This window comes from Myripristis murdjan, chromosome 3 (assembly GCF_902150065.1).
Source record: "Myripristis murdjan chromosome 3, fMyrMur1.1, whole genome shotgun sequence".
Taxonomy (NCBI): Eukaryota; Metazoa; Chordata; class Actinopteri; order Holocentriformes; family Holocentridae; genus Myripristis; species Myripristis murdjan.
Genome location: NC_043982.1, coordinates 21,711,332 through 21,725,202, shown reverse-complemented (window position 1 = coordinate 21,725,202; position 13,871 = coordinate 21,711,332). Strand labels below are relative to the sequence as shown.

The 13,871-nt window shown below is 39.6% G+C and overlaps 1 protein-coding gene across 1 annotated transcript in view; it reads right to left on the bottom strand.

Moving 5' to 3' along the window:
• The window catches only part of slc6a2 (solute carrier family 6 member 2), a 44,235-nt gene extending 30,364 nt beyond the window's left edge, over positions 1 to 13,871 (bottom strand). The window contains exons 1-4 of the mRNA XM_030080029.1: positions 13,781 to 13,871; positions 12,872 to 13,347; positions 10,696 to 10,827; positions 5,910 to 6,147 (exon numbers count right to left, since the gene is read on the bottom strand). Coding sequence (XP_029935889.1) covers positions 5,910 to 6,147; positions 10,696 to 10,827; positions 12,872 to 13,166 — 665 coding nt within the window. The 5' untranslated portion in view covers positions 13,167 to 13,347; positions 13,781 to 13,871. The remainder of the gene's footprint in view (positions 1 to 5,909; positions 6,148 to 10,695; positions 10,828 to 12,871; positions 13,348 to 13,780) is intronic.

The following is a 13,871-nucleotide window of genomic DNA, read 5'->3' as shown; positions in this document are numbered from 1 at the left end:
GCTGATAGTCTCAGTGTTTCCATGCTGTGCCGATCCCAGTAGATCCAGTTGTGTGTAAGGGCTGAGCGGTCACCTTGCCTAGTTCATGCACGCAGTGTTTACACCTTGTTGACAGTCTATTAAATTGTTCAATCAATTTATTAAGCTTGCTGCGAAAAAACATGAAAATTGAACCTGTTCCCAAAAACTTTGATGACGGACAAAAGTGTCAAAGTCGGTGTGTAAACGTGACTGACACACCATGAGGTCGAATTCATTTTTAAACGCTAAAAATATGGACTGGGTATTTAAACACCTTAAGTATGAGATGGAAAATACTGATCATCAAAAACTTTTTTTCTCTTTGCAAAGTATACTATAGTTAACGTTCATAAATCAATAAATTCATCAATAACTGCGCAATCAAGCAATTATTCCTGACCCTATATGCAGTTTTCAATCAGTCCCACTTCTATTCCAGGTTGGTTCAATAGGAATATGGCAAAGTGGAGGGATTAATGTTAAGGATGACATACTGTATGTTAATTAATGTGGGAGAAATATGAAAGAGAGGAAAGAAAACTTATTTTCCCAAATTTAGGAATATTTTATGAAGCTAACCCAAAAAAAAAAGAGCAAAAAGGATGTGCTGTTTCCCTGTCAAAATACAAATGTTGAAATAATAAACTCAATGAATGTACCTGACAGACTGAGTGGAAAAATGTCCATATACTGCATTTAGTGATGTGTCCATTATCTCTGTCTTGCTGCATCTAAACTTTAAAAAACCTGAACATGCTAAGGCGTGTGAAAATTATATTCCATGTAATGTTGGTCTCTGCAGTCTGTTTTTGTTTCCATTGTTTTTAGACTGTCCAGTCCCTTGTGCCATATCGAAGGACACAATGCAAGTATTTATCCACATACTTAACTAGATTATATACATGATATAGTGTTTACATTAACAATTTTCAAAAGAAGTACCCGAATATCTTACATATTGGATTAGCATGGGAACGCTAACACATAATCATATTTAGATAGGCCTGTGGTTACATTAACATAAACTTTCGGCTGTGTGTACGTCTTTCAGCCCAGTAGAGCTAGAGTAGTAGAGCTAAAGTAGTAGATATTTGCCCACAATTGTTAATAAGAATATTAACAATAGCTTCACAAAAAATGTGAACAATTATGGTCATATTGGTCTACAAATCTGTGGAATAAATAACTTTCTCTGAGAATACAGCTGATCTCAGCATGCTTGGCTGGAAGAACACACACCGTAAGCAGAAGGAGTTTTAACCCTTTCCCAAACATATTTTTGTGAAGCTAATGGATAAAAACAAAAGTAATAGAAGGTGGATGTACATATTTAGTTTTGTTGTATGTTTCTGTTGAAGCACCATGCCAGTGATTTTACATTTCAGCCATCTACAAAATGTTTCTGCTAAGCTTTTCCCAAAGCAAGCAGTTGTATTTTACAACATAAATATCATTTTCCTGCTTTATACATCTGCTTTATACAGCAAATTATCAGTTCTGTAGTTTGTGAATTGCAGCATTATCAAATGTGTTTAAACCAAAAATTCAAATTTTAAAATCAAGGGATTCTGATACTATGTTAATATATTATCTATTATCTTTAGTACCTGATTTACGAAATACTTTACAAAATGGTTTGTTGCAATGTAAAATATGGATAAATTGGAGTAAATGGGCCCAACATTCAAAATCACTGGTATAGTCTTTTAACATTATTTTTATCTCATCATTTAGCCAGACATTATAGGCTTTTAAAAGCCATTGCAGCATGAAACTGCTACCTTGTCTTCCTTAGTAGACATTTTGAATAAATATGAAAAAGCAATGGCACATGGAAAGGTCATAGTTTTTCTTCTGTGTAGTAGTATTGGACCTCCCTCTCCAAATCTGCTTTTGTCAATTAAGGCATTATGACATTACGAACAGCATAAAGCTTGTGTAGTGTCTGTAGGCATTAACATGACAAGGGTGCAGCTCTATGTTAATTGTGAAAAAAGTCTGTCACTAAGTCCGTAATGCTGTTAGTGACATACCAGTTTCGAGGTCTTCGTGTCTGACAGAGATCCAGCAATAATCTAGATCAGACCTTGGCTAAAGCAGTGTACCTTGAGTGTTGGATTTTTACACCAGTATGTCATTCGTAACATTATTTTGATTGCATTGTATACAAGCCAAAGTGAAATAAGACCGCAGTCTCATTTTTAAATGGTTCTTTATTCTTCATTTCAACATTTTCTTTTCATACTGTATTTGTCCGGCTCCGATAGGCCCCAATTTGGGTCAAAATATGCAGGCCTGATTTAAAGTACAAAGATAGGGCCTCAACCAAAACAGAAGGGCAACTCTCTTTGAATTGCACTTCATTTCGAAATGAATGCACAAGCAAGTACAAATGGTGTACAATCCCACGGTATCCAGCTAGCCATGCAGCACTAACTATTCTGTGGGTAAAATTACTTCAGTCCTGGATCAATCAAGAGAACCACATCATTTACCAATGTATGACGAAGATTAGTAGCATACTAGCAGCCAAAATGCTGTGTCAGCGTTGCCCAGACTTAATGAATTCCACAACTGTCATGCAAAAACTGTTGTGCTAGCTCAGTCTAATAGTAACTCAAACTTTTGCCAGCAAATGTATTTTTTGCCAGCGCTGACAAACCACCAGTTACAAATGTAATGTGAACGTCATGTATTAAATCCTTTAATAAAATGTGAGCAAGCACTATCATCAGCATTGGGCAAACTTCATAAATTCTACACTTCTACACAATAAAATGCTTTGGTTGCTCAATCTTGAGCTACTAAAATCTTTGGCAGCAAACATGACTTTTGTTAGTCACGTCAAGTCGTCTTTGCAACAGCTGACATAACATACTAAGGACAGGGTCAAAGAAGTCGCCACAGTCATCAGCTTTAAAATGCTACTGGTAGTAAATTTAAAGAAATGTCTCAAACCTGCAAGCTGCTTTGACCATGCAAGTAATCCATGTACGACTTGACCAGCTAGAATTACAAACAATAGCACAAGCTAAGCAACACAACCTTCCAAATAATCCACAACCGACGTGCTGTCCTATTGTAAAATTTGAGTGACTTTGGCTTAAAGTGTGTTTCATTGTGGGCAAATGAGTTTGCAGCAGAGGAGAAGAGAGATGAGGAGACATAGTTGTTGATTCAGTTGTCCCTGTTGTCCCATGCTGTGCCTTGAGCTGGGCCTTGCTCTTATTCGAAAAGCTTGTCATGGCCAGGGTTTATAATCTGCAACAGAGACTTGGACCCATGTAAGGTCTGTCTCAAAGCGCAATGACATTACTATTGTTTTCACAAAAATGGAGGGTTGTCATCCACCTGAAATCAATAGTAGACATACTAATGTTATGGGCCCTATTTCTGTTGTGTAATACTGCTGTATGAGCAATATTACACAACCTATGATGATGAATGATGAACGATGAATTCATCAATATTTTGAGTTAATATAATCCACGTTGACTCAAAAGCCTGCAGCTTTCATTTAAACCCATAACTTTTCATGTAAGTGCCGTGAGACATCACTAATTGGTGGTAAAGGTTTAATGAATTATAAAGTTGAAGGAAATTCATGAATACTGATAAATGAACACGCCAGACATTTATGCAACACAGCAATATGGGTGAGGAACTTTAATGCGCTGAACTGTTGGTTGTGATGCACGCTCTGTGCTATGGTTGTGCCTCATTGTTACCACATCAGCTGAAGGCAAGTCCTTTGTGTTGTCCCAGTTATTTCACAGACTTCCTCTGGGCTGCATAGAGTCAATCCTCACAAAAGCTGCCTGTCTTTGAAGTGCAAGCAGATAGGCCTTTTTCATGCACTTCAAACACTGCATTTGAGCTTTTTATACACACCTTTGTGTATGTGCACATACACTGAACACCTCAACTCTGGGTCTTGCTAACAACTGAACATCTTTAGGGTTCTCCACAGAAGCTTCATTAAGAAGTCATCCTCCTCACACAGAAGATGGCAAAGGGGTCACACATACTCGTACCATTCGTAACACTAAAAACCAAATGTAGCTTGACTCTTGACTATGACTTTAGAAATACTGTTTCCCAGTAAATTTCAATTCCTCAATCCGAGCGTAACAGAAATAGCAAGAAAACTGCATGTGAGCAACAGATATATAAAAAAAAAACAGTAGCGGGTAATTTGTTTTGTAATGTTTTGCTCTTGCAACGTCTATTGTCAGGAATGTTAGGATTTGACTTGATTACCTTCTGATAATTTTCGTGACATGTTGGTAATCTAAGAATTCTACTTATTCTAAGAGTATAGCATATTGCCTACAATGACATGGCACATTTATTATTGATGCTGCGTGTAGACTACTGGGAAGCAGGCTTACAACTGTCCATTGATTGTATATAAATAATACAAAAAAAAAATCCCTATTTGTTTGACTAATATGTCTTGCCAGATCCCATCTCTTCCGCTACTTTCAGATTATGTACTGTGTTTCAGCTCTATTTCCTGCCACAGCTCACTCCACAAGCTTAGTCATATGTTCAGGCTTTGTTCCAAGGTTCAGAACTTCTTTTGATAACCATGTCTGCTTGTTTGTTTGGTTTGGCATTTCTGCTTTATTGGATAGGTGCAGTAGAGAGAGACAGGAAATAGAGGGCACAGAAAGAAGACAAACAGCAAAGGACCCAGCCCAGAATTGAACCCAAGCTACGTGGGACTTAAAGGTCCATGATACATGCTCTACCACTTCAGCCACCACTGTGCCCCACGCATGAGGTTTATAAGACTGAAATTGAGCTTATTTCAGGTAAAGGTTAAGGTTAAGGTGATTTGGCTGCCAACACTGAAGAACTTGTCTTTGTTAACCCTTGAACAAGTGTGCCAGTGTCCCCTTGGCACACTGCAGCAGTCTTTTCATCTGGAAACGCTCCATTCCTCCTTCTAACTGTACATCGATATTACATTCTCCTTATGAAGTAAAATTAAAGTGCTCTCTGAGGAGTTCAACTGGCAAGTTTTTCCAAAGGTGACAACTATTTGTTGACCATTTCAGTGATCTACAAAAGTTGTCAGGTGATTAATTTTGTTTCATACTTGTGCCCTCCTTTCATGTCACTGGGTAAAGGTGCTGGGATTTCAGGTGGGACAGGATTTAATTCTCCTTTTGAACAGATGAAAGAACTGTTCCTTTTCTTTATATGCTTTTCTGACTGTTCTTGTGTAGGATAAATGATCTTCCAAACATCAACAAAAAACTGGAATTAATATTTACAAATGATAGAAATACAGACAGAAACTTTAACAGCAGTGGATGGAACACCATAATGAAATTATTGCTGTATTGCTGGGTCCATAAGCCAAGAGGATGTCAGAGTGTTACCTGCATTTGTTTTAGACCTAATTCACCAGTCTGATGTTCTGGTCTCTGCTGCTCGCCATTGAAAGTGCCTACAGCAGTGGAGAATACACTTCCAGCAATTTCACTAAGAAATCTATGACTTGAAGTAAACTAAAGGATTTTCAACCAAAGTTATGTTGTGAATCGACTAATTATATGCTTCTAATCACAATCATTCACTTTTCATGGTCAGGGTAATTATAATGATCACACAGCCTAATCAGTCACCCATTTGGACCCCAGTGAAAACTGAATTTTTTTTTTTATTTTTTTTTTGATTTTTATCAAGCTTACACAGAAAAACCCATGGTCTATAACCATCTGCACAGTGGGATACACAACTTCTAGCATACAACTGGAGGTCCTGATGTGTGTGCGTGTGTGTTGTGTGTGCGTGTGTGTTGTGTGCGTGTGTGTGTGTGTGTGTGTGTGTGTGTGCAGATCACGGACAGGCCAAGAACATTTTTGGAAATTACTCACTCATAGTACTCTGCTGCAGGTGTGATCTTGTACTTGGCGTAGGACGTCCCATTGCCCAGGAGGGACCCATTGATATTCTTGGGGTCGGTGCAGTTCTCGCTGTTCCATCTGTTGCCGCAGTTGAGCCAGGGCAGCTCGGCAGTCATTGAGGAGAACAGGTAGTGGAGAGACCAGGCGATGATGACGTTGTAGTAGAAGCCAACATACAGGGCTATGAGGATCACAGTGTAGCCCACACCTGAGAAGCAAATGGACAACAAAATGATGCTGCCTTATGATGTTCCTATATAATACTGTGCTATCTGTTATTAACCCATTTTTGCACATATTACACTACTACAACATCTGCACAACACTTTGTAGTTTCTTTTTTCTAATTTCCTAATGAAGAATACACAGGTTTTTTAAACCTCCCTCTACAGCTGAAAGCACACAGAGGGCCCTATCTTGAGCCACCCGCTACCCGCTGCCACTACCCGCTACCCGCAAATTGTGGATTTAGGAACTTCCGCTATCCCTAAACGGTATCTTGCGCCACCCGCTACCCGCTATCCGTTATGCCGACTCCGTCATTTGCGCCTGGAGGTGTGTCCGTGTTTCATGCGCTATCCCTAAAATTGCTATCTTGCACACACACTTTAGGTCAGGACTACCCGCTATCCGCTATCCTTAAAGTTTGGGCTGTTACGAGAGCGCGCCCAGGCGGCTTAAATGCGCGCCCCGACGGAGCCTCGCCACGCACACGGTTGGACTGATACCGGGACGCCGCCGGAATGGACTGAGTGTATTACTCATATAGACTGCTTAGAGGCTTAGAGGACTGTTTTAATTGGACACTTACGCCAGCACGTTTTATTGTTTTATCATAAGCCAGCAGCTGTGCTATAGCCTATTTTTATTTTTAATATTTTATTTGCCCAATGTACCTTGTCAATAAATTAGTTTACACATAGTTCCACCTCTGCCTCTTGTGTGTCTGTGGTGTGACCCGGGGATTTTACTCAATCAGTACAACCTTGTGACACGTCCACTTGGACACATGTGGCTCCACCTCCTGAATTAACTCGCCTATAATATAATATATAATATGTATATAAAGCCAACTTGCTTTAGCCTCAGTAGAACCCCTGAGAAAATCTACCTCCCTCTCTCCATCGCGGGTTTAGGATTTAGGATTTAGGATAGCGCAGCCTGCCCTTAAAGGCAGTGGCACCTGGCACACTGATTGGTTTAACTGGCGTAACACCCAAAACACGCCTATGCATAATATAGCGGGTAGCGCAGGTGTTTTGCGGATAGCGGGAGGTGCACAAGATAGCAACTTTTACGGGGGAACGCCTCTTCCTAAATCCTAAATCCGCAAATAACAGGTTTAGGGAGTCTGGCGCAAGATAGGGCCCTGAATGTCACTTATGGAATGCTGAATATTTAATGTATGTGTACATGCATACAGTCTACTGTTAACCTATGTTTCATTGTGAAGCTTCTACATAGTTCAAAGGGACCATCCCTTTGACAAACAGGGATTTTATATCAGATGACTTAGAGATAGCAAATGTTTCCTGCTAAATATGGAGCTTTAGCTAGTAATGGCAGCAGTTGTCACTCACTCACATAACATCAGCTCTACTGCTACAAGTTTCCAAAATGTTCATTTCCAGTAAGCTGTAGTGCAATATTAGCTATGAAAACATTTGCTAACATATTGCTGTAGTGCTAGTAAGACCCATAGCTATTTCAAACTAGTTCCAACAAGCAGGATATTTTCACTTTTTATTTACCAGGGCCAAGACAATATTGTTACCCTACAAGGAGAGCTAAAACCTCTAAAGCCCCTAAAACTCCTTTTTTATTACAATTATTGACTTTTAGGAACTCTTAAATCTTGGTGGATGGAGAGGATAGTTCTCAAGAGTAATACCAAGTAAGAAATTCACATTTCTAACTGGGTACCATCACCCCAGCTGTCCCAAAGTGAATGAGTCAATACGGTCTGCATTCCCTATAGAGTTAATGTAGCCCACACTGTCTGCATTTATTGGTGTATGGATGGATGGGCAAATGCAGATCATGTGGACTCAACTATATTATGGCACAGACATTTTCTGATGGCTTTGGGTGTCGCACAAATTGCAAATTCAGCCTTTAGAATGTAATAGTCATGACATTGTTTTCTGTGCTGTTTGAACATGAATGGGAGTAAATGGGTACTTTGAAAGTCTATCCTCTTAAAAACAAAAAACAAACAAACAAAAAAAACTCCTACTTCTGCTATACTTGCTTCAGCCCTCTGCCACCCTTCCAGAAATCAGACTGGACTCCACTTTCAGTTCCACATATGCAGCTCTGACACCTGCATATTCAATGTGTTTCTTAATAAACTTTACAAATGGACTGATGTCTTGTAGTTATGTTACTTACATGTGACCTACCATTTCTAAAGATGTTCAAATATATGCTTAATCTGCCTGGTGGAAGATAAAGAGCCATCCCAGCTTGGCTGAGGATGGTAAAACTCTGTAAGTGCAGATAGATTTGGATATTGCAAGTATTGTGAGTGTATGTGTTTAGTGTTTCTACTATTAGGGCAATGTCCAGTCCATGAAACTAACTTTTTTACCTCATCCCATGCTGTTGTAGAACAGCACGGGATGTGCATATTTACAGGCAGGTGATACATAGGCTCTTTATGTACAGTGGTCGGCTTGCTATGTGCTCTGGTGAAAGGGTGTGTTTGATCAGTTTATAAAACAACCAAAAAGGCAGCGCTCATTTTCAGGATGTGGTCGGCGAGTAGCGGGATCTGCTCTGGTTGTTTGGCAAACCAGTCAAGTGCAATTTGTTACCAGAGTACATAGCGAACTAATCGCTGTGTACGCAGAGCCTGCAAACTCTGTATATCCAAGAACCTTACATCAGATAAAATTATGTTATGTCAGATGGACTTTTCTTGTAGATTAGTCATGGAAAAGCAACAAAAAAAGTTGTAGCATGACGTGTTTGAGTAAATTTGCCTTTCTTGACATTGCACATCTTGCAATACCACTATTGTACATGCGCACATTGTGATGTCGATGCTGAAAAAATATATTGTGCACCTTAAATGAATGTATACTAACTGAAATGTGTCCTTCAAAGCATTACGAATACAATGAAATAAAAACAAGGAGAAAAAAATGGAGTTTTCCTTATTTATCAGAGCAGGCAATAAATGATGACTAAAGTACAAAATAGTATTTGAAACATCTCATCCCTGATTCCACCTCTGAAGATATCTCCTTCAGATACATAGCACAGTATATTTCTCATTTACATCTATAAAATTCTGTGAAAGCAGAATTTAATAATTCTACAAGAGGCTGAAAGAGTTAAAAGGGAGAGTCATTCTTAAACTTTTTAAGGCCTTGTGTAGTAACGGCATGCTTTCCCTCCTCTATCCCATCATTTCTATAAGTGTATAATTCCATCTTGTCATATGAAAGCATACAGTAATGAGCAAAATATTACGTATTTTATTTTCTTAAGCCAGAACCATAAGAATATATTTAACTGCATTTTTTACCTCTACACACAGGTGGAAAAGGTCATGAAGTACTGTTTTTACCATCTTATAAATATTTACACTGACCTGAAATAATTATCCACAGATTTATGTTTGCATAGATTACTGCAGCTTCTTATAGTCCTCCCTCAATTAGAAAAACCTTTCATGTTCACAAATAGTCTGAAACTCAGACTATTAGTGAACATGAAAAACTGAATACCCCCTCCCACCCTACCCCCCTCTCCCTTCATTGGCAACCTATTACTTTTACAACTGACTTTTTTTTGTTTTTTTTTTTGGTCACCTTCTTATATTACAAACCTTTCAACCTTTTTCAGCCCCCATCCTCTAGCAAGGCCCTTCTGGCAGTCCCTGGTTTGACAATGAAGGACCAGTGTGATCGTGCTTTTAAGATTTTTATTGAAAAGTACTATGCAAATTAAAAAATTATGATGATGATGATGATGATGATTAGTCGTAGAAGTATTTGTGTTTTTTTTATTTTCTTTTCACAGTGTATATTTGCTCATGGGCTGTGTGATTAGGTATATATCTCTCTGCCCCACCAAACCTCATATCCAAACGTATTAGAATACAAAACAGTAACATAATGGACATTTAATAGTATTAATTGACACACTGGCAAAACAAAACATACGCACACAAAAACACATCAGGATTTACAAAAGTATGCTTTTAAAACCTCTGGTCAAAGAAGTTGGCCCATCTAAACTTAAAACAGATGATTGAGACTGAATGTGCTACGTGTTTCACATTCTGGTATTACTTTGAACTGATTGGCTTGCAAGTAAACTGACTGCAACTCAATGTTAAGCAGAGGCACGCTGCACGAAAGCATGGACACTACCATAGTTGTGTGCATCCCAACTCTCATCTGTGTGGCATTTGAAAAAGTAGACAAGGGGGAAAGGTTGCCTAGAACAAGGAGAAAGCAAAAAAAAAAATGCACAAAGAGGTGAAACTAAGAAAGGGGAGATGTGACAGAAAAAATTAGCTGGCACAGGTAACACTCATGTGCCTGCAAAGGGGAAAGGACGAGAAAGGTGGGACGAACTGAAAAGGTGAGACACCAAAAGAAAGAGGGAGGAGCACAAGTGAGTGGCAAGTGGAATCAGTTATGAGCAGAGAGAGAGAGAGGGAGAGGGGGAGAGGTAAAAGTGAAAAGACATACGTGTGTGTGTGTGTGTGTGTGTGTGTGTGCGTGCGCGCATTGTAGCTCACCTTTAAAGATAGGGCATATTTTCCAGACTGTAGCAGCCCCTTCTCTGTTGTACTGGCCTAAGGCAAGTTCCATGTAGAACAGTGGCATCCCCGCAATGACCAAGAACAGAATGTAGGGGATCAAAAAGGCACCTGGAGAGACAGAAATACATTTGGAGCAACTTTTGATATTTCTATTTTACATTTTAGTGATTTAAGCTATTCAGATTGAGACACACAAAATGCAGAAACGGAATCTGAGCTCACCGGCAAAATCCAGCCTAAAACACATTAACACTGCAAAACAGGGAGAGGTGATTTACATCGTATCTCTGGTGTTGTTTTTTTGTTATTCTGTACCTAACAGGCCAAAAGTAAATCTACTGATGTCACTGGGAGATATTCTCACCACAGCAACAATAGCATTTATTAGGGAAAAAAACTTCTATGGTCTAAAACAGAGGTGTTATCTCTGAGGTTTCAGTGGCAACCGCTACAAAAAATAAAATAATAATAAATAAAACAAAGGAGCAATCACTGATTTGCAGCAATTTTGAACAAATACACAGTGAGAAAATCATGTGGGGTATGTTTTTTTCCTCGCATTGAGCTCATTTTTAACTGCACTGCTGCTCTCTGTGTGCATCTTTTTTTTGATAATTTATCGATGGAAAAAAACAGAATTATTCTCTAAAACAACTAAACGGTGCCAGAAATGTGACACAAATCCCTGTTTTGTTTTTAAACAGTATAACGTGCACTAGGACGGATTTTCCTTTAAATCTGTGGATTGGAAATGTTACATACAACCTGCAGTAAAGAGTGCAAGGGTCAGAGGTGGATGGATCATGTATAACTGGAAAGAGCTAGGCTCTGAACGGAGCACCAGGCAAAAACAAACCAGGTGCATACAGAGAAAGAAAAGGAGGGAGGACTTCTGACATTCAAGGAAAAACAGCACATCATAATTCAATGTTCAAACAGCTCACAGCTATGTCCATGCCGCACCATAGTAGTAAATCAGTCAGTGAGGAAATGACCTCTCGTTATTGAATTGTTCATGGCATTGTTCATCATAAATGCCACATTATAAACAGTAATGAAAACATTTTGCTGTTGGTCAAACTGAGTATGACAGCTCAGTTGTGGAGTTGACCCCTTGGGGGTTTATTTTCACCACGTGAATGGACATGCAGGCAAACAGGGGACAGGGCACACCTTCTAGTGAGCACTCTTTGTCCTGAGTGTTGAAGGCTAAAGCAGCATTGTGATAAAAAAAAAAAAAAAAAAAAAAACCTTTGTTCATTCAACATACACACTCAGTGCAGTTTTATTACAGTACGGTGCAGCTTCACATTGCAGTAGTTTTGAGAGAGGAAAAAAAGCCCCTGGCTGCCAATCAATAATCTTTTGCTTTTGGACTCTGATATGCTGAGTAACCCTCAACCCAGGCACTAGTGATTTTATCAAAGCATTTGTCATCAAACAAGCTTGGGTCCCCTCACACTTAAGTTTGTTGTTCATACATGAATTACTTAGTGAGTTTGGTGTTATACTTTGTTCACTGAGTTCAGGTGAGGCATTCTCATGACAAGTTTGGCAACTATTCATACAGTAGATCTGTCTCAAAATCAGATTTTCATTAACCGTATCATTAATCATTTACTTAGAGGAGTCCTCCTGTTGTCTGAAAGATTGCAGGTCAAACCTCACAGGCGCTTACTACACTGCATTCCTTGCAGTGAGTTTTCACCATGCACATGACTTCACGAAATAAGGTATTTCTTTCATCACAGCAGCGAATTGCACTTTCCCGTTAATACATCTAAGGCTGTTACAGGATTAAAAGGACTGAAACAGGCACAATGGTTGGCTAGGAATTCTAAAATAGTGCTTAATTAACTAAAGTAGGATTTGAAACAAATGAAACTAAAAACAGAAACTTGCTGGTACATGTATATGGAAGTGAACAAAATGACATGAAAAAGGAAAATATCATAATATTACTGTAGTGTATCTGTTGTTATCAGTATAGTAACCTACATGTAGCCTACATAATGGTACTTTTATCACTAACATTTTTTTGAGGGGCGGAGGGGTTGTGTCCTATGGTGTCACTCTACAGTTTTTAGCTACCCATGCCTGCACAGAGTAATCAGAGAAAGTGAAGACCTCATATTTAGTTTGATTCGCTCACCTCCTCCATTTTTGTAACACAGGTAAGGAAATCTCCAAACATTGGCCAGGTCCACTGCAAAGCCAATGACCGACAGGAGAAAGTCTATTTTCTTGCCCCAAGTTTCCCGTTCCTCATCGGAGGATCCCGGAGGACCAGCACGGGGGCTGGGGGTAGGAATGATGGAGGAACTGGTGTACTGGACGCCATTCTGGTCCTTGACCAGTATCAGTTCGACTTCTTTTTTCTCCACATTGCACTGTTTCAGCGGGGCCACCGACGAGAGCTTATGTTCTGGCAGAACCTGGATGTTCATCTTCTCTATGGTGCGTGTGAAGCCCACGCCGGCCCGGTGCTCTCACGGCCCCCGAGGAATTGGCGAAGGTGATGTCGGTGTCGCTGCTTTTGGATAGTGATAACGAAGCAAATTCCGCTGGCAAATTCCGCATAAGTGACTTCTCTCCGGATATTACAGCTGATTCCTCCGCATACATGGGCTGAATAGGGAGGAAAGAGGGGGGGAAAGTTTGGAGAGGTTTGAAATGATGTGCGTAAAGTTTCTCTGAACAGAAATGCTGTTGGATGTTGGGGGGATTAGTTACATTACTCCTCCTAAAGCACACGGACTTAGGTATGTCATCGACATACCTAAGTATTCTAAAAACAGAATAGCGTTAAAATAAGTGTATCTATCATGCACACCAACAGCAGGTGCCAAATGAAAGGTACTCCGCTGCAAACTCCTCACTACGTCACTGCGCGCATAAATTGTAAAGCGCATTCTGCACTTAACAATATACTCAATCAAACCATTATCAAAAAATGAAAACACTATTCATGCAGATAATCAGAAAGGTAAATGGTTAGTTGAAAAGGTCACCGTTACGAAAGCAATTTAAAGCCCTGAAATCAGAGGGGCTGAGTCCGTACTTGTAAAGTTAGGGACAGCTCTCCATGAGCCGCTGCTGCTGCGGTCCAGATGCGTCTGAGGGAAGACTGCCCATTCTAAAGGAACTTTAAG